The following is a 20875-nucleotide window of genomic DNA, read 5'->3' as shown; positions in this document are numbered from 1 at the left end:
TTCTTCCTATAAACCTTGCACAGGATTGTCCAGTCCGTCGGCTGCGTTTTCCTGGGTGGCGCACCCTCGCCGAGAGCGGGATGTTCTGGGACAGAGAGCCGCCACCTGTCAATGGGATTTCCAATTGTAGTCACACCACACCACCAGGAAACCCACGGGCATGGGTGCGCTGCTGGCGCATCTGAGAATCTTGTCGGCAGAAAATCGCGCTGCTTAAGTCAATGAGTGCACACTCTTACAACAAATTCCATATTGAGTTGAGTTGCGGGCTGTGACTTCACAAAAGGATTACATAAAGCACCACTAGGCATTTAGGAGCAAACTAAGATTCTCATAATTAAGGAGACGGCCTCATCTCGATAACCGCAGACCTCTGGCATCATACCTTCCTTGCAGACATCTGTAATGTCACTGGATGATTCGCAACGTCCATAATTCAACATCACTTATGAGCAGAGTGGGAACTAAGAATGGAAAGGTGTTCAGCCTTAAACGCAGAAACAACAAGCTGCAGGGAGGCAACTCAACAATGAATACTCCTTTTCCAAAAACTCACCGTCATAAAATAAACACTATTGCAAAGTTCACTTTGAAGAAACATCCACAAAAAGCTGACATCAGTGTGACAGAAGCAGGATAATCGCTAATCATGATGAGTCCAAATAATGTCTATCTGAGATCTAAGGGTAACATGTATAGTGACCAGCCTCCATTGTCACAGAAGGGACGAGATTCTCTGTCAGCTGACAGCGTAATCAGGGAAGGATTGGGCGGAGAATCGGTTTTGACGCAAAATCGTGGTGAGTGCCGGTTTTGTGCCAAATTGCTATTCTCCAGTGCCTCGACAACGGTGTCAATGCGTCCCACTCTGCGTGTACAGTAAACACCATTGGCTTATCAATGGCGGGCCTGACCCGGTCTCCGGGGCCTCCATTGTTAGACGTATTAGATGCTGTTGTATGAAGAGACAAAAGTTCTGTTCCTTTTTCACCAACACACTTTTATTTCTTCCAACAGATTCTGCACAAAACTCTGCACATCACCAGACCCAGGGGCCACCTGAAGCCCCTTTACATATCAGTGTCAATTATTGGACACTTAACATAAATGAGACAACTAATTGCAATGTCTCTTAACCAATTACTTAACATCCATGATTCTCTGCCTCCACCGGGGCGAATTCCCAACAGCAAGGTTCACTTGTGCTTTTAAAAATTGTGAAACTGGCGCCATGGCTGATGAGGCGGAGAGAGGAGGTAGGACACTGAGAGACGCTACTGTGGACTGTCAGGCCGTATACTGGCCCGGCTCGTTGGGGTGGGGGGATGGCCTGCCAGGGCTGTGGGGCCGGGGTGACTTCTGATGGGATGGTGCCGGGCAGGGCCAGGGGTGCAGAGGGGAGGGAGAGGGAGACATGAGAAGGGAGTGCCGCAGTGCCAACTGGAGCCACCGCGTACATCATTGGACCTGGTTGGCCACGGGCTTATGCATCATGTTTACATATCAGCCTTTCACCCCCTACAGAGAATGGATATTGGAATACAACCAGCAATGGTTGCCTTTCTCCTAGTCGCCTCAGCCCGAAGGGATGCACTGCGGTTGTATGAGCTGTAGCTGCTTGGGGAGGAGGAAGCTGCAGCAGCGGAGCGCGCAGCAGTTGAACAGGAGATAGCCAGTGAGGATGGGGAGCCAGCGGCCCAACAGGCCGAGGAGGAGGAGGTGCATGAGAGGTGCTTCATGAGGCCTCGTGTGTACCGGCAGCGCCAGTCATTCGAGGACCCGCCAGATCAGGCATGCTGCAAAGACTCCGGCTGAGCAGGGAGACAGTGTGACATATCAGCCAGATCATAGTATACCTGCCACTGCGGGGGAATGGGGGGGGGGGGGGGCACCTGATCCCGGTGGCTGTCAAGGTGATAGTCTCCCTGAGCCTCTACATCACGGAGTCCTTCTAGGCTATGAGTCGGGACCTATCTGGGATCTCACAGAGCTTGGTGCACAGGAGCATCCGTGCTGATTGTCATAATATACACCAGTATATCATGGTGCAGACACACACTGATGGACACACACAGGGACCAATCAATATGTACAAACACCGCAGCCAATCACCAGTTAGAATACACACACTATAAAAGCAAAGGGTACCATGGTTCCCGCTCATTCTGGGTGCTGCCTCTCAGTGTAACAAGAACTCATCCAGCCCAGCACAGACTCACACCACGTGCTGAGAGAATCAACTGGTTTGGGCAAGGTTTAGGTCTCTAGTTTAAGTTAGCATCATTTAGACCCACAGTCATCGTGTGTTAGTTAGAAGTAGTTAATAAAATTGAGTTGAAACTTCATCAGTGTTGGAAGTGTCTGTTCATCTCTCAAGTCTACACTAGCCAACACTTCACTGATGATCCTCTGCTTCGATTAGAATAGCTGGGATGCAAAACCTGATTTTATTTTGCCAGATGGTAAACTTTTAGCATGTGTTTGATTCTGTAGCTTTCGTGCAGAAACCACTTGGGCATTCTGCTTTCTGGCCTGGAATTAAGAAGGGAGGTTTATGTAAGCCAGGTAACTGGGGAGTGTGGACATAGAGTATTGGACCTCCCTGTAAAACCGAGAAGGAGATGGGCTACAGCCAAGTTGGGGACAAATATTTTCGGATTTCAGGTTTTTGAAAAGTCATATCCATCCCATTCCCAACCCACCCATTTCTATTTGCTGAGAATTTTCTCTTTGTTATAAGGTTGTAGCAAATACTTACAACTTTAAAACTGGCTTGAAAGATGATTTGTAATAAACCCTAATGGGACAACCAAATCTTTTCCTGTTGTAAACCACAGTCTAGAAGAAAAATAATTATTAAAAAGAGTTTGAACATATATTTAAATCAAGTATTTAAAAAAGTAAATATTACATTTAACTTTGTCAAAATAAGAATTTCAGAGTTGGAAATCTCACCACATCATGTTTCACAGGCTCTCTTAAAGCTGACCTAAGCACAGAAAAGAAAGGTCACTATGAGGTACAGAAATGAAACCCAGTGAGATTTTTCCAAAGTATGTGCACAGTAGTCTCACTTTACATAATATCCTGCTAAGGAAACCTTTACATTGCAGAAAGGCCCAGCTTTAATTTATTCATGTACTGAGTGTTCCAATCTTCAGCTGGGGTGTTGACACTCGGTGATTTGGCCTCCACAGCCTTCTGCGGCAAAGAGTTCCATTCTCTCGATGAAGAAATTCCTCCTCATTTCAGTTTTAACGGATCGTCCCTTCAGTCTGAGGCTGTGCCCTCGGATTCGAGATTTTCCTACTAGTGGAAACATCCTCTCCACGTCCACTCTATCTAAGTCTCTCAGTATCCACATGTCCCTCAGTGCTGAAAAGAGGTTTGGGATTCCTTGCACTTGCTGCTAATACATAGGAGTTAAGTTCAAAGACATTTATTTAGATCCAGCACTGAGGATAAACTGAACCAAGGCAGGAGAGGTGAAATGAGCCAAATAGAAGTGGAAGAAAATAAGGAAGCAAAAGGAAACAACATGGTGAGAGGATTAGACAAATGGGGAAAAGGAGGGGCAGGAACAGAGGGACGGGGGTGACTCCTACTGTAAATCTTCTCACTCATGGTCAGCATAAACTTAGATATGTCTATTATTTAAAGTTAGAGGGCGCGATCCAACAGCCACGCTGTGCCTTAAAAACAGCTCGCCGCTGTGCAGCATGGCCAATAAAAGCGGGGAGACCCTTCTCCCGGTCTACCCGGCTCACAACACCTCACGGGATCTAATGCATTCTCACGTGATGTTGCAATGTAACTCCACCCGTTGTGGGTGGGATCACTTTTTAGCGAGTCTGCATATTGTAGCTGGACAGCTAGTCTCACTCTAGTATGCAGTTTCCTGAGGTGCCCAAGGCATGGGTTCTAATGCCAAGCTTGCATTTTTTGCGCAGCTGCAATTGGGCTGGGGGTGCCCTGCGCGTGTATTGGGGGGTGTGCCGGGGGAGGGGGGTGGAGCAGGGACCCTTCCATAGTGCTTGGGGGGTTCGGGGAGGACGCGTCGGGGGCTTCGGAGATCGGGACGCCATTTAAAGATCCTGGCGTGGATAGAGGATTGGCTGACTGGCAGAAGGCAGAGAGTAGGGATAAAGGGTTCTGTTTCAGGCTGATGGCCGGTGACTAGTGGTAGGCCTCAGGGGTCAGTGTTGAGACCACGACTTTTCACAATATAGATTAATGTTCTGGATGAAGGGACTAAAGGCACTATTGCTAAGTTTGTAGATGATACAAAGATATGCCGAGGACAGGTAGTATTAAGGAAGGAAATATGAGGGTTAGTATTAAGGAAGCAGGGGAGCTGTAGAAGGACTTGGATAGGCTGGGTGAGTAGCAAAAAAATGGCAGATGGAATACAATGTGGAAAAGTCTGAGGTTATGCACTTTGGGAGGAAGAATGGAGGCATTTTTGAGATGGGAAAAGGCTGAGGAAATCAGAAACAAAAGGCATTTAGGAGTCTTAGTTCAAGGTTCTCTTCAGGTTAACATGCAGGTTCAGTTAGCAGTTAGGAAGGCAAATGCAATGTTAGCATTCATGTCGCGAGGGCTAGAATACAAGAGCAGGGTTGTACCTCTGAGGCTGTATAAGGCTCTGGTCGGACCCTATTTGGAGTATTGTGAGCAGTTTTGGACTCTGTATCTAAGGAAAAATATGCTGGCCTTGGAAACGATCCAGAGATGGTTCACAAGAATGATCCCTGGAATGAAGAGTTTGTCATATGGGGAGCAATTGAGGTCTCTGGATCTGTACTTGTTAGAGTTTAGAAGGATGAGGGGAATCTTATTGAAACTTACTGGATACTGAGAGGCTTAGATAGAGTGGATGTGAAGAGGATGTTTGAAAATCTAGAACCCGAAGGCACAGCCTCAGACTGAAGGAACGATCCGTTAAAACAGAGATGAGCAGTCAGTCAAGATGACGGTGCTTCCGAGATTTCTGTTCCTGTTTCAGTGCCTCCCCACCTTATCCCGAAGGCCTTTTTCAGACAGGTGAACAGGAGCATTATGGGGTTTGTGTGGGCACATGGGACCCCGAGGGTGAGGAGGGTGTTCTTGGAGCGGGGCAGGGATAGGGGGGAGGGGGGGGGGCTGGCGCTGCCCAACCTCTGTGGGTACTATTGGGCTGCCAATGCAGCGATGGTGCGTAAGTGGGTAATGGAGGGGGAGGGGGAAGCATGGAAGAGGATGGAGATGGCGTCCTGTGTGGGCACGAGTCTGGAGGCGCTGGTGACGGCGCCGCTGCTGTTCCCTCCAACGAGGTATACCACGAGCCCGGTGGTGGTGGCTACCCTCAAAATTTGGGGGCAATGGAGGCGGCACAGCGGGGTGGTGGGGGCCTCGATGGGATCCCCGATACGGGGGAACCACCGGTTTGTTCCGGGGAGAATTGATGGCCGGTTCCTGAGTTGGCACAGGGCAGGTATCAGGAGGTTGGAGGACCTGTTTATAGACGGGAAATTTGCGAGCCTGGGTGAGCTGGAGAGGAGGTTTGGGCTCCCCCCGGGGAATGCCTTTCGGTACATGCAGGTGAGGGTATTTGTCAGGCGACAGATGGCGGGGTTCCCTCTGCTGCCGCCGCGTGGAGGATCTCGGCGGCGTACCAAGTGATGCAGGAGATGGACGAGGCCTCGGTAGAGGAGTTGAAGGGTAAATGGGAGGAGGAGCTGGGTGAGGAGATTGAGGAGGGGACGTGGGCGGATGCCCTGGGGAGGGTGAACTCCTCCTCCTTCTTGTGTGAGGCTTGGCCTCATACAGTTTAAGGTGCTGCACAGGGCTCACATGACCCGGATGTGCCAGTGTTCTGTGCCAGTGTCGGTCATTAATTAATTTCCTCTTCTGTGTATACGCGGGGGGGGAGGGGTTTCTGTCCTGTTTATTGAATGGACGGGCAGATGTTTTGGGGAATGATGGGTGTTAGTTTATCTCTTCCGCTGTGCATGAGCGGGGGACTGTTCTTTCTGTTCTTTGTAAAAAAAAAAAAATTCTGTCTATTTGTTGTTGATATTATGCAAAAATTTGAATAAAAATTATTTTTTTTTAAAAACAGAGATGAGGAATTTCTTCATCCAGAGGGTGGTGAATCTGTTGAACTCTTTGCTGCAGAAAGCTGTTGAGGCCAAATCACTGAGTGTCTTTAAGACAGAGATAGATAGGTTCTTGATAAATAAGGGGATCAGGGGTTATGGGGTGAAGTCGGAGAATGGGGAAGATAAACATATCAACTATGAATGAATGGCGGAGCAGACTCAATGGGATGAATGGCCTAATGTCTTATGGTCTTATAAGACCATAAGACATAGGAGTGGAAGTAAGGCCATTCGGCCCATCGAGTCCACTCTGCCATTCAATCATGGCTGATGGGCATTTCAACTCCACCTACCAGCATTCTCCCCGTAGCCCTTAATTCCTCGCGACATCAAGAATTTATCTATCTCTGCCTTGAAGCCATTTAGCGTCCCGGCCTCCACTGCACTCCGCGGCAATGAATTCCACATGTGCGGCCTCAGCTGTGCATTTCCCTACTGAGGCCCCTTATTTCTTGGCGCTGTGAGCACCGGGAAACACGCAGATAAATGCACTCGCTATGAGACTTTATTCCCATTTAGTTGAATCACGCCCAAAGTCTTCAGCAATTTGTATAGGAATATGAAAAGACTGGATACCTTTGATGAAAATCATTAAATTCATATCTACGTCATTAGTCCTTAGTCTGATGTTCCCATTTACACGGCTGTATCTTCAATTGAAAATATTAAATTATGCTGTTAACTAAGCCATAAGAATGTCGCAAAATGTCCCATTTGCATCGCTCTGCTGCAAACCAATATTACCTTACTCACCCAGGAATTTTGTAAAATGTGATATTTCTGGTTTCACATCCTGATAAGTAGGGTCTGAAATAAATGGAGCATGAATTAAATGTTAAGCAAAGGACCACAGAAAGTGAGATGTATTAAAGAAAACGCCAGAGTGGAAGCTTAATTCTGGTGCAATAGAAGGATCATTTCAAGTTTGGAATCTGATTCTTCACAGAGAGGTCTGCATTTGCTCTTTGTAAGGGCAATCCAATTGACTGCCTGCCTCTCGCTCTCCCACCAATTAGAATCATAGAATTTACAGTGCGGAAGGAGGTAATTCGGCCCATCGAGTCTGCACCGGCCCTTGGAAAGAGCACCCTACCCAATTCCACACCTTCAGCCTATCCCCGTAAGTTTAGCACAGTGGGCTAAGACAGCTGGCTTGTAATGCTGAACAAGACCAGCAGCGGGGGTTCAATTCCTGTTCCAGCCTCCCCGAACAGGCGCTGGAATGTGGCGACTAGGGGCTTATCACAGTAACTTCATTGAAGCCTACTTGTGACAATAAGCGATTATTATATTATTATTAATTCCACCCAACCTTTTTGGACACTAAGGGTAATTTAGCATGGCCAATCCACCTAACCTGCACATCTTTGGATTGTGTGAGGAAACCGGAGCACCCGGCGGAAACCCACAGACACAGGGTTCCCACAGACAGTAACCCAAGCCGGGAATCGAACCTGGTACCCTGGAGCTGTGAAGTAACTATGCTAACCACTATACTACCGTGCTGCCCAATTAGGAAGGGAGGGCCAGATGACATGTCTATTCTGCCATTAAAGGAGTGGTTGCACCCCTGAAAGGCTCAATGGAGAGAGTGAGAAGTGCTAGAAGGCACAAGGGTGGCCGATCTGGGAGATGGAGAGGGTGATGTCTGACCATAGTGATCGGGTATCAATACATGTTGGAGGCAGAGGTGGGGCTTCTGGGGGAGCCTTGTAAATCGTTAGGAGCAAAGGTAGATGTGCGGGAGAACAGATCTAGAAGGCAGAACCTGCGTATCTCAACCTCCCTGGAGGTTGGAAGGCACGAGTGCTAAGGGATACATCTTGAGGATGATGGTGGGGCTGCTGGCAGAGGGAATGCTGGACAAAGCCAGGACTCTAAAGCAGAAGCCAAGAGCGGGGGAGCGGCCGTGGGCGATGATTGTAAGGCTCCACAGGTTTGTGGAGAAGGAAAAGATCTTGGGGTGGGCCAGGGAGAAACGGAACTTCAAATGGAAGGGGAACAGGGCCAGGTGGTTTTCTATCGACGGTGTCATAATATACACCAGTATATCATGGTGCAGACACACACACTGATGGACATACAGTAGGACCAATCAACATGCATAACACCGCAGCCAATCACCAGTTAGAGCACACTCACTATAAAGACAGAGGGCATCAGTTTTCCCGCTCATTCGGGATGCAGCCTCTAAGAAGTGCAGAGCTTACAGTTTACAGCACAGATTCTCACCATGTGCTGAGTGATTAGACTGGTTAGGATAGGCACAGGTCTTTAGATAATCTAACATCGTGTTAACCCACAGTAAGAGTATGTTCAACAGTTTATTGTTTAATAAAATAGTGTTGTACTATTTTAAGTGTTGCTGGTCTATATGTGTTTCACGGATCCAAAGCACCCAACGGCAGATCAGATTTGGGGTGCAGTACCTGGCAAAAACTGTGGGTGACATTTGAAGGCCGAGAGTACTGTTTTGAAACCCCAGAGGAGGCCAATGACTTTATTAAAGAGCATAAACTGGGGAAGAACTGAACTCTGATGGGAGTCAGAGGAGCTGGCACAACGGAGTTCGGAGAACATGGGTAATGTGGGAGTTGGTGGGTGTGAGACTTTTCTTTTTTCTCGGGTGAGGAGATTTCATTGTGGTGACTATTTGTTAAGGGATAATAAATTTGTAATGGAGCAACTGCCACCCCCCCATGTTCCCTGTGGTGGTGTTTATTTTTTGCAGGAGATGACCTGTGGTTCTGATGTTTTTGTTTGGGTGGGGGAGGGGGAGGTCCACAGGGAGCTTACACAGATCAAGGAGGAAAGGGTGGGGCAAGGGCTAGGTAGTTAGTGTGGTGATATATGCATCGGCATATCTATGTACAACTGTACACAGTTGCACCAATGTATATATTTGGATATAACAGCACCAGCGTACATAGCCGTTGACCAAAACATGTAGGAACAGTCATGACCTTCTACCAGCAGGTGGCACCAAACACCCATACAGACATATACCGACGGACGAGACGGGGGCATTTGGCAGGCGCACAGGTAAGGGAACAGTCATCTCCCTCCTTAGTTTCACAGTAACATAGACTGAATAGTTTGTACTTAGAAATGCATGGTTACCATACAGCATGTCAAGAATAAATACATATAGAAATCATATCTTCATTTTCTATGTGTATTTCATGATAAGGGATGCCATCGAACATACCAAATAGGAGGAGCTTTCGGGCAGATAATGCGGGTGAACGGAAGTGAGGTGGGGGAGGTGGCCACGAGGGTTGGCTGAGGGGGAGGGGGAAGGGGGGAGAGTGGGGGAGGGAGATGCGATGTGGCAGGGTTGGAGGAGAAGCATGGTCATGGACGCAGATGGGCCGGTTTAGGTTGAAATTAAAGGGGACAGAACCAGTAGGGGAGGATGGCAGACAGTAGAGGGTAGTGGAGGTGCAAGCCTCGTGTAAGGCTCATAACATGGAATGTGCAGGGACCGGTGAAGAGGCCTCAGGTGTTTTCGCACCTGAGAGGTGTGAAGGCGGGGGTGGCCTTTCTGCAGGAGACGCACATCCAGGTGAATGGGGCAGTGCGCAAGGTGAATTCGACCTCCTCGCGTGCGAGGATGTGTTTAATACAGTTTAAGGTGGTACACAGGGTACACATGACTCAGCGAGGATGAGTGCATTCTTCCAGGGGGTGACATATGAGTGTGAAAAGTGTGGTTGAGGACCAGAAAACCACACACATATGTTTTGGGAGTATGAGAAGTTAGAGAGATACTGGGTGGGAATGTTCGGGACGCTAGCAAATATGGGGGTGATAGAGGTCAGGCCGGATCCTATGGTGGTGCTTTTTGGGGTATCGGAAATGCTGGAGCTGATGAAGGGCAGGAAGGCCGATGTCGTGGCCTTCGCCTTTCTGGGTGTCCGGTGAAGAATTTTGCTGGAATGACAGTCAACAATGCCACCGGGTATGGCGGCCTGGCTAGTAGGCCTGTATGACTTCTGTGGTGAATTATATACCTCGTTAATTCACACTGTATTGCCTTACGTGTATTGTGTCCTTGTAGGCTCTGTATAGGAGCCGTTGCGTGGCTCTGCCCATAGGGGGAGATGAGGAGTTTGTACTGGGCTCCACCCTTGCCTCTGCCCATGGCTCCGCCCATGGCTCCTCCCACTAACCGGAAGTATAAAGCACTGCAGTCGTAAGCCTGCTCTCAGTTCATCTTGTCGCAGGCAGGCTCAGTTGTAAGACTATTAAAACCACTGTTCACTTCCAATCACGTGTCTTGTGAATTGATGGTCACATCAATTTCCTCCATTTGGAGAAGTTTAAGTATGAACTGAGGGGTTCAGCAGAGGGCTTTGAGGCACAGTGGGGGTTTTTGTGAACATGTTTGAGGAATTGTTCGTCCCGGGGACGGGGGGGCAAACCTGTACAGACTGTAAAATTCTGAGTTGGGGAAAATGTTTGCAGATAGAACAGTACAGCCCTTCGGCCCTCAATGTTGTGCCGAGCCATGATCACCCTACTCAAACCCACGTATCCACCCTATACCCGTAACCCAACAACCCCCCCCATAACCTTACTTTTATTAGGACACTACGGGCAATTTAGCATGGCCAATCCACCTAACCCACACATCTTTGGACTGTGGGAGGAAACCGGAGCACCCGGAGGAAACCCACGCACACAGTGGGAGGACGTGCAGACTCCACACAGACAGTGACCCAGCCGGGAATCGAACCTGGGATCCTGGAGCTGTGAAGCATTTGAAGCTGTGAAGCATTTATGCTAACCACCATGCTACCCTGCTGCCTGATTATTTATGTTTTTGTATTTATGAATATGTTTGGAATAAAATTCATTGAAAAAAGAAGGATCAATAGTGGAGATGTTCACTGTTGATTGCACAATGCTCAGTACCATTCATGACTCCTCAAATGCTGAAGCAGTCCATGTCCACATGCAGCAAGACCTAGATAACATTCATACTTGGACTGATAAGTGAAAAGTAGTATTTGTGCCACAAAGTGCCAGGCAATGACTATCTCCAGCAAGAGAGAATCTAACCATCACGTCTTGGCATTCAATGGCATTATCATCATTGAATACCCCACTAGGGGCTGGTTTAGCACACTGGGCTAAATCGGTGGCTTTTAAAGCAGACCAAGGCAGGCCAGCAGCATGGTTCAATTCCCGTACCAGCCTCCCCGAACAGGCACCGGAATGTGGCGACTAGGGGCTTTTCACAGTAACTTCATTGAAGCCCACTCGTGATAATAAGGGATTTTCATTTCATTTTTTCATATCAACATCAAATTTTTTAGTTTAATCTGAGGCTGGCAAGAAAACTGCTCTATTGGCCATACATGAGCAATGTGATTAAGAACCACATCAGCTAGTAATGGACATCAAGCTAAGCAAAATAAAGAACCACTTATGACATATGAGATCCCAGACCATGGATGAAGCTTGGCCAAAACTCACTTTAATAAATTTGCCCAACCATTGCCAGAGGTGAGAATTGGAGAGCTAGTCAGAACATAAACATTCCACACATTCAACAAAAATCAGTGCAACGGGCGGCTTGGAACCTGTGAAAAGCAATTGTCACCTCAACTGTACAGGATGAAAGTGAACAACTAGGTATATTGTCAGAAACACAGACACATAAGAGCAACCAGAGAATCTGCTCCTTCACAGCAGGCAACTGTTGTGGAAGAGTTGATTTTTGGCAACAGAACAAGGAACGGAATGACTATAGTCCCAGCAGTCAACTGCTCCCCAACAAATGCAATGAATCAACAGCAACGGCGCAGCATTTACATACCCTGTGACAGACGTCACTCCAGGTGCTGGCAGACACCAGACGAACAAAAACCTGCATGCATACCATTAGAAGACCTGAACGTTTTAAAGATTATGAGGGATTTTCCGGCCTTGCCCATAATCGGACAGAATTTTAAAAATATATAAATTTAGTGTACCCAATTCACTTTTTTTTTTCCAATTAAGGGGCAATTTAGCGTGGCCAATCCACCTAGCCTGCACATTTTTGGATTGTGCGGGTGAAACCCACACAAACACGGGGAGAATGTGCAAACTCCACACGGACAGTGACCCAGAGCCGGGATCGAACCTGGGACCTCGGCGCCGTGAGGCTGAAGGGCTAACCCACTGCGCCACCGTGCTGCCCAAACGGACAGAATTGACCAGTACTGCTGAAAGTCAATAGGGCAGGATTCTCCAGTCCGCCAGCCATGTTTTCCTGGGAGATGCACTCTCGCCGGCAGCGGTATTCTCCGTTCCCGCCTCCTGCCAATGGGATTTCTCATTGTGGCCACCCCACACTGCCGTAAAATCCGTAGATGTGGGTGCGCTTTCGGCGCAACGAAGAACCATGCTGGCAGAGAATCCAGCCCATGGTGTTTTGGGCGGCTCGCTACATCCCCTGAGGTTGGTGCCACCACAACAGGGCCAGAAAATCCTGACCAATATGTGTAATACATGTGAAGAAGCAGACTGACCAGAATGAACAGTTTTGGTTCACACATAATGACTTTCTTTATCGGCTTAATCTGTGGGTAACTTGCAACAGAAAATGATAGTGCATGCAATGTATTTATTTATTTTTATGAAAAAGGGAGATGTTTGGAGAAATGCCTTTGTACATTATCGTCTCCTGTAGCTTGCCATAATCATGTGATCACTGAGGTAATCTTTTGTAAAAGGGCTTTGGTAGAAGCCATTTTCACACACCACATAGAATAATGTGGAGCAGTCAAGAGTCAGAAAGTCATGCGATGAAATCTCCAGGAATATATCTAAACAGAGTTGGCAACCCTCAGTGGCAACCATATGATCAACTCACATTTTTGACCAAAATGAAATGGAGGATAGACGTGGAACAAAATTACAAATTCAGATGTAAAATTAAGTCATACCTTTGGACTCTAATGTGTTTTTTCAGAGGACAGCCCACAGAAATATGTGAAACCTGTGAATTGAATTTTGAAGAATGTGTCACTGGACTTTATTATAAACCTCACTGAAATTATTATGGGAAGAAAACTGTCCACTTGAGTAGGGAATATAAGAATGCCCAATTATATTGAGGAGGAGGATTTGAAATAAATAAAACATTGATATTGAAGTCTTACTATGAAGGTCAGCAGGACCTCCACATTCCCAGGATATCCAGATTCCTTCCTCTCATTGCACCCCACCAAAACACTTTCTCCCTGCCTTTCCATAAATATTGGGCCACAGCAATGTACAGCACATGTAGGCCAACATGCCTGTGTTGACCCTTTGAAACAGTCAACCAATTAGTCCCATAACCAATGTTTTTCCACAACCCTATGAATTTTAAATGATGAATCTTGACCCTTTAAAATCAGCTGGGCCTTCCAATCCTGCTCTGGAAACTCACAGCAGGCTATACTCCTGCCTAGGAATTAAAGTGCTCGCTAAGGCTTTTCTTTTTCCTTTAGCTAGGCACCTTCTTCAGACACTCCTGTTTGACTAACATTAGTTCACCAGAAGTGCAGTGGAAGACTGGTTTGCACACATGTTCATGTATGCTGAATTTCTGGAAGTTCACCAGTCAAGTTGGGTCAACACCATAACATCCTATGTAATCAGAAATCAGAGAAAGAAATACAAGATCCCGAACAGACAAAATTAATGTTTAATACTTTTATTTAAAATGCTCATTTTGAGAGGTTCGTCATTTTGTTTAATAGAGGAGCAAGGGACCTTTAGTTAGGAAAGAATGAATTGGTTCAACTACATTTGCCCTAGAATGTGGGAATTAGAGACTATTCAATTGACATTAAAACACCACCGTAAGTTTAACAATGCACAGACAAAGTATTTACATCAAACATACCCTTCTGGATGTAAATTTACAAGTATACTCAATTTGATTAGGCTGGAATTCCACAGTTAAAACACCACTTGATGCTTTTCTGGAACAGCAAAGACATCTTGTTAAGCAGGTTTCAAGTGTAACATGTTAAATAATGACATAAGACAAATACACCATTAATCTGATCTTCTTGAAGGGTGCAAGATATTTTTCACACTTGTATAGCAATCCAATAAAGATACACATATGATTGTGTCATGTTAAATATTCTTCCTAGTAATAATAATAATCATAGCAATCTTTATTAGTAGGCTAATAAAGGTGTCACAAGTAGGCTTACATTAACACTGCAATTAAGTTACTGTGAAAAGCCCCTAGTCGCCACATTCCGGCACCTGTTCGGGTACACAGAGGGAGAATTCAGAATGCACAATTCACCTAAACAAGCACATCTTTTGGGACTTGTGGGAGGAAACTGGAGCGCCCGGAGGAAACCCACGCAGACACGGGAGAACGTGCAGACGCCGCACAGACAGTGACCCAAGCCAGGAATCAAACCTGGGACCTTGGCACTGTGAAGTAACAGTATTAACCACTGTGCTACAAAAATTGCAACGTTGATTTACCTCTACTTTCTTAAACAAAAGACATCTCAAGTTAAGATGAAAAGGCACTATGATATGGTAGGTGATTCAGTCATTCGCACTCTTGCCCATAAATCAAAAGGTAGTGAGTTCAAGTCCCTCCACAGAGATGTGGAGTAATTGTAACCACATGATGAGCAGGCTGGAAAACTACATTCAACTGAATTATCTGTACTTGAAGATAAGATCTTGGAATATCAGGTTGTTAATGGATAACACAGAATCATCAGAGAGAACAGCAATAGTAACCTACGAGCATTGATATAAAAGTTCTCATAGAAACCCGTAGAACAGTTATCAACAAAATTGGAGATGGCTGTACTTTCTTCTGGAATTGGAAATTACAAGTACCCAGAATTCACGGAGTTGACTTTGCTATCAAAAAAAAACTCATGAAGAAGCTCCTACTGCTGTGATCAAACTCAGTTTTAAGCTCAAAGACAATCTGGCATCCAGATCAAAGATTATTCACCTACCTTGGACTCCAAGTGTAAAGTGAAAGAAACCTTCTATTCGAACCTAGGTGCAACTCTAGCAGCTATACCATCACAGTCAAAGATCATTGGCGGGATTCTCCGACCCCGCGCAGAGTGGAGAATCGACGCCATTGGTGCCGGCGTGGTTGACGCAGCGCCGGTCGTGGGCCGCACTATGCGGCCGGCCCGCCGATTCTCTGGCCCGGTTGGGCTGAGTGGCCGTAAGAAAAGAGCCGAGTCCCGCCGGTGCCGTTCTAACCTGCTCTGGGCCGGCGGGACCTCGGCGTGGAAGGGTCAGGTGGTGGCCTGTGGGGTAATTGTAACCCCATGGGGGGGGGAGAGGGAGGTCCGACCCCGGGGGGGGGGGGGGGGGGGCTGACCCCAGGGGGGGCCTCCGATGTGGCCTGGCCCACGATCGAGGCCCACCGATTGGCGGGCCGGTCTCTCTGGCTGGGGGCCTTCTTTCCTACGGGCCGGCCCCTGTGGTCCTGCGCAATGTTGCGTTGGGGCCGGCGCATTGAAGGAGGCCACTGCGCATGCGCGCGTTGGCGCCGGCGTCACTGTGCATGTCCTCGTTGGCGCCACAAGCCAGCAGTGAGATGGTTTTGAGCTTGAATCTTTTACTGCACTGTAGTGTTGTTGAAAATACAGAAAAATGTGTAATTTGAAACATGGAAGTCTGGCAATATCTGGTCTGAGAGAAACATGAGAGGATACAGGGAAAGATCCCATGAAGGGTAAATAGCAGCTGCAAAGAGCAGGATTATAAAATGCAGATTCTTTCTCTCAAGCAGGCTTAGCAAACAGACAGGATTCTTGTATGAAGTTAAAAACAATGGTTCACACCTTCATTGAAATTAACTCTCTTAGTAAACAGCTGGAAAGGAAAGGATGATGTTCAGTTGAATTTGGTGTCAATTCTAAGTGTGAAATTCTACTAATACCAAGTAAATTAAAATAAAATTGGAGACAACCTGTCTACGAAAAACATAGTTTAAAGTCAAAATCAAAGGCAAAGTTATGAGCTGGGGACAATTGGAAAATTAAACTATTGAAATGACAAGAATTAAAAGTAACACCTCTATTGAAAACAAAGCATTTTTTGAATATCACAAAGGAACTTTAAACATCACAAAGGACAATGTAATCAGATCTGAGAGGTGAGGCCATGCCCAAAATGAATACTTAGTTGTATTAGAATGTTTAGATTAAAGATACTTTTTAACAATCAAAGTGAAATAAGTTAATTGACAATAAGGTAATAAAAACTGGATAATTGTTAGAAAGAGAATATAAACCTAAGAAGCAGAAGCAGAAGGAGAACCAGAACTCAGAGAGAGGAAAGAGGAGAGAAGCATATTCAGCTCTCACAGCTCGGTCATGGGAAAGACAAGACAAGCAGCTGAGCTTAAACAGCTATACATCTAAGGAAGACTAGAATTTAAACAGGAGTCAGAGTCAGCTGAGAGATAGCTAGCAGAGCCAGCTCTCATAGCTCAGTATATGGCATCGACAAGACACAGCAATAGAGCTAACCAGCGAATACATCTCAAGAAGACCAGACTTTAAAGAACATTGATTGTCAAGGTGGGCCTGAAGGTCCCTTCAACTAACCAGCAGGATCCAGAAGCAATATCTTTTTACCTTTCTGTAAAGAAAGTGTTTGCAGCTTTTAAAAGAAAAAATATAATAATAAAATAACTTAATTTAACCTGAAATAGTGGTTATTCCTAAAGTCTACTTTACTTACTTAGCAATGCAGGACCCAGGACATTGATGCTACTAAGTGGTAAGTAGATAAAATCTTCGGTGAAGGTATGGGTTATACCAGGGGATAACTTGAAAATATAGTTTGACCTGAATAGCATCCACTGAAGCCTGCATCGTCAGGGAGTGAGAATCCCTGTTCACCATTTAGAATGTCGGCACTTTTTGGTATAGAGGGAATTCTAAGAATAATGGTGGGTTTTCAAAAACAGTAGTTAATAAATACATACAGTTAACCTACTCAAGACTATAAAGACTTAGGTGGCATGGTGGCACAATAGCTGGCACTGCTGCCTCATAGTGCTCAGGACCCGGATTTGATCCCGGCTCTGTCACTGTCCATGTGGTGTTTGCACATTATCCCTGTGTCTGCGTGGGTTTCGCCCCCACAACCCAAAGATGTGCAGGCTAGGTGGATTGGCAACGCTAAATTTCCCGCTAGCTGGAAGCATTAAAAAGAAAGACTATTAAGATGTGATTAAAGCCTACTAACTATTACCCAGCACCATGTAATTTGGTGGCAGCGAATGGAAAAACTCAAAACCATGCAAAAAATGCAGAGAAAAACTAAAGTGCTGCAAGTCAAGGAAAAATTTGAAGACGCGTTATGAGCTGTAAAAAAAAACTCTTGAAGGTAAACAGAGAAATATCAGCAGAAAATGTCTAAAGAAAGGTTTGGAAGCTGAAGACAAAAATGTAAAATTCCTCACTGGACCAGAAGACTCCATGAGATCTCTTTAAGGTCGAGCTTCAATTCCTAGAATGCAGAGTCAGCAGGTCTAGCAGGGGTGAGCTAACAAAATTTCATTCCATGACACAGCGGATCCTAAGAAATATTTTAATAGGGCAATGGTCAGAAATTGTCATTTAAAAACTCAGTCAGAAAAAACGAATTCCCGAGTCAACACTTGAACACTTGCTCGGAAAAGGAAATAATAAGAATTAATTTGGAAGTATCGTGTCTGAAAATCAACTTAAACAACTAGCAAAGGCCAGGATTTCACACTTATGCAATCCTGAAGCATAACGCTGAAACAGAGAAGTTTGTCTCAAGTCAATAATGGCAGCACGGTAGCACAGTGGTTAGCACTGTTGCTTCACAGCACCAGGATCCAAGGTTCGATTCCCGGCTTGGGTCACTGTCTGTGCGGAGTCTGCATGTTCTCCCTGTGGCTGCGTGGATTTCCTCCAGGTGCTCCGGTTTCCTCCCATAAGTCCCAAAAGACGTGCTTGTTAGGTGAATTGGACATTTTAAATTCTCCCTCTGTGTACCCAAACAAGCACCGAAATGTAGCAACTAGGGGCTTTTTACAGTAACTTCATTGCAGTGTTAATGTATGCCTACTTGTGACAATAAAGATTATTATTATTATCCAAGCAACCAATATTTGAAAAACTTTTCAAGACTGAGTGCAAGTGCCATTGCAATCTGCCAAAACCGGAAAGTGTGGGTAAAGCCTTTGTTTTCAAACAAACAGCGGCACCATCTTGAATTTTAACAACTTCTTAAAGCTGAACCTACACGTCAAAATATTTTAACTATGTATCAGAAATTTAATTAGAGAATTTGAAGAAAAAGATTCCTTAGATACTTGATTGCTTCAGGTCTGGATAAAAAGACTGGCCAGTAAAACAAACATGCCAGCACTGTGGAGCAAAGTTCCACCACAGGTAAAATTGATGTCCTGCAACTTTAGCTAAATGCTTCCAATGTAATAGTATTGGACACTTCAGCAGAATGTGCAAGGCTAAAACATCCAAATGCACAGAAATAACATTTAAGTACCCAAAGATAAGTCATGAGGTGGAGACTGCACAAAAAGAAGATACACACCCTTATCTCTTGCGTTAGGCCAAAGATCTAGGATTTTCATATTAGAATGCAGTTTTTTAAATTAACAATCATCTCACAAACTTCAAATTGGACACTGGAGCCAGTGTTATGCCCCTATCATACAAGGAACGTGGCTGAGACCTCTGGCTTCAAACAACAGACACACCACTCTATGAGACCAGAGTAATCCAGAGTAAAAGGCATGATTCTGGAACCATTAAAGTATGGTGGCAAACAAATCTTCAAGCCACTGTCACCCGTAAACAATCTTTTTCTCTCTGAACAGAGGTGTCTGTGTAGCCCTGAATCTCCTCAAAATGACAGAAGATGTCAAGACAATCACTGTCATAAATTATATAGAACTTGCAAGTTCTGAGAGCTCTGGATCCTCAACTCTGAACTGTCTTCTCTCTTTGCAGAGCAGGTTTGTACGTTTTAGTTACAGTGCTGGAAAGCCTTAATTGGTCAGACCAGCCAACCACTCAGTTATTTACCAGTAAGAAGAACAACCAACAACCAGAAGAGCCTCAACTTCCGGCTCTAACAACTACGGCCACAGAGTAAACATTGCAACTCCCAGCCAGCATAACAGTGTCTAGGTGATGCTGCAACCAAGTAGCAACCGTGCATCGCCAGCAGCACACCAAACAGCCAAAGGGCAAACGTCAGCTTACCAAAAACAAACATATCCTCATAATATGAATGGTCACTTTCCGTCACAGAGGGCATCATGACAACTCACGATTCATGACAAAATAAGTAGGGGAGAAACCATGGAGATTAGCACAACATTCATCCTGCCCACAAAAAATGTGATGATGCAACAACCAATCACAACTGCTAAATCAACAAAGAGTGGCTCGAAACTAAGGAATGGAAAATTAAGATAAAAAGTCTTGGGAAATCTGGCAGCTGAAAGCCAGAGGGAATGCACCCATCAGGTGATCACCTTTGCAGCACTGTTTGTGGACAGCAGGAACAGGTATGCTTCCCTCTATCCATCAAGCTTACCAATTTTCCTCCCTGCAATTGGAACACCCTCTCCTGATCTAATCACGACCACCTGGATGTCCCCTTCAGTCACCGAAAGTAAATCATGGTCCTCGCTTCCCCAAAGTTCTCTGGCCTTTCCAACCAAATATTGCCACCATGCCACACCCCCAGCACCTGATGCTCCATTCAGGAGCCCTGATCAAATTACAGCCCCAAAAATGTGCTTCATAGCTTCCAATGTACTCTTCTTCACCGCTCCACTCCTCCCCAACTCGAATATGCCACCCCAGCCATCCATTGTGTTCAACTTGTCCTCCTCTCTGCTCCCTAGCATCTCGGACCGTCTCACCTGATAGGCTGCCTGCTTCTCACTCTGTCAGTCTGCTGACTGGGAGACAGTTAAAACATTTAAATGACGTCCTTCCATTAAATTGGGCAGAATCTAAGGAATCTCCTGTTGCTGGGGTGGTGGCACGGTTCAAATTGGAGTTCAAACTTTTTTATTTTAAGAGCAAGATCAATAAGATAAAGAGTAACACAAATATACTTACAGGTCTGCTGTGTAGTTTTTTGAATGTGTATAGTCTTTTTTGTGTTGTAACAGAACTGACTAAAATGAAAAACAATTTATTCAGTATTCGGGTAAACGTGGCACCATTCGACTCTAAAAATACCATAATCATTGATAGCATTGATTGCTGTGATTTATTAAAACAGTAAAAGGCATGAATAAATATTATAAATTAGCCCCCTGATAAAGATTTTTGTCTGATCGAACAACAGATTGCACTAAACTAGCCAGATAGCTCATTCTGGAGTCTTACAGCAGCAATATAGGACATATTCTGTCAATTGCCCACTCTGCATCAAATCTAAATATCAGCCCACAGACAGGTTTGTGCAATGAGCAGGCAAATGGCAATTACAATAATGCTTAAAAATAACAAAGCAGGCACTGTATGGTTGCAAAAAAAAAAAAATCAGAATGATAAAAGAACTGAGAGAATATACCCATCAGAAAATATACCTATCTTTTCCAGAAAAGAGAATAATAAGGGGTAAAACTTTGGAAAGGTCTAATAGGTAGGTGAAGAAAATGTTTTTATTTGTGGAAGAGATGAAAACTGCACTGGTTGGAGTCATATTTAGCACAAAGG

General features: G+C 45.4%; 1 protein-coding gene across 4 annotated transcripts in view; it reads right to left on the bottom strand.

The window, feature by feature from the left end:
• Positions 1–20875, bottom strand: part of LOC119975857 (cation channel sperm-associated protein subunit epsilon-like) — a 223616-nt gene that overhangs the window by 45750 nt on the left and 156991 nt on the right. For all 4 annotated transcript variants that reach the window (XR_005462814.1, XR_005462817.1, XM_038815749.1 and 1 more), the window contains 6 exons: positions 20270–20328; positions 14026–14104; positions 13079–13131; positions 6894–6947; positions 2956–2989; positions 2759–2838 (listed from right to left, as the gene is read on the bottom strand). Coding sequence is in view for 2 of the 4 variants with exons in the window: in XM_038815749.1 (XP_038671677.1) it covers positions 2759–2838; positions 2956–2989; positions 6894–6947; positions 13079–13131; positions 14026–14104; positions 20270–20328 (359 nt within the window). In the remaining 2 variants the exon portion in view is untranslated. The remainder of the gene's footprint in view (positions 1–2758; positions 2839–2955; positions 2990–6893; positions 6948–13078; positions 13132–14025; positions 14105–20269; positions 20329–20875) is intronic.

This window comes from Scyliorhinus canicula, chromosome 1 (genome assembly GCF_902713615.1).
Source record: "Scyliorhinus canicula chromosome 1, sScyCan1.1, whole genome shotgun sequence".
Taxonomy (NCBI): domain Eukaryota; kingdom Metazoa; phylum Chordata; class Chondrichthyes; order Carcharhiniformes; family Scyliorhinidae; genus Scyliorhinus; species Scyliorhinus canicula.
Note: the sequence above shows the minus strand (reverse complement) of the source record. Positions and strands in the feature narration are given on the sequence as shown.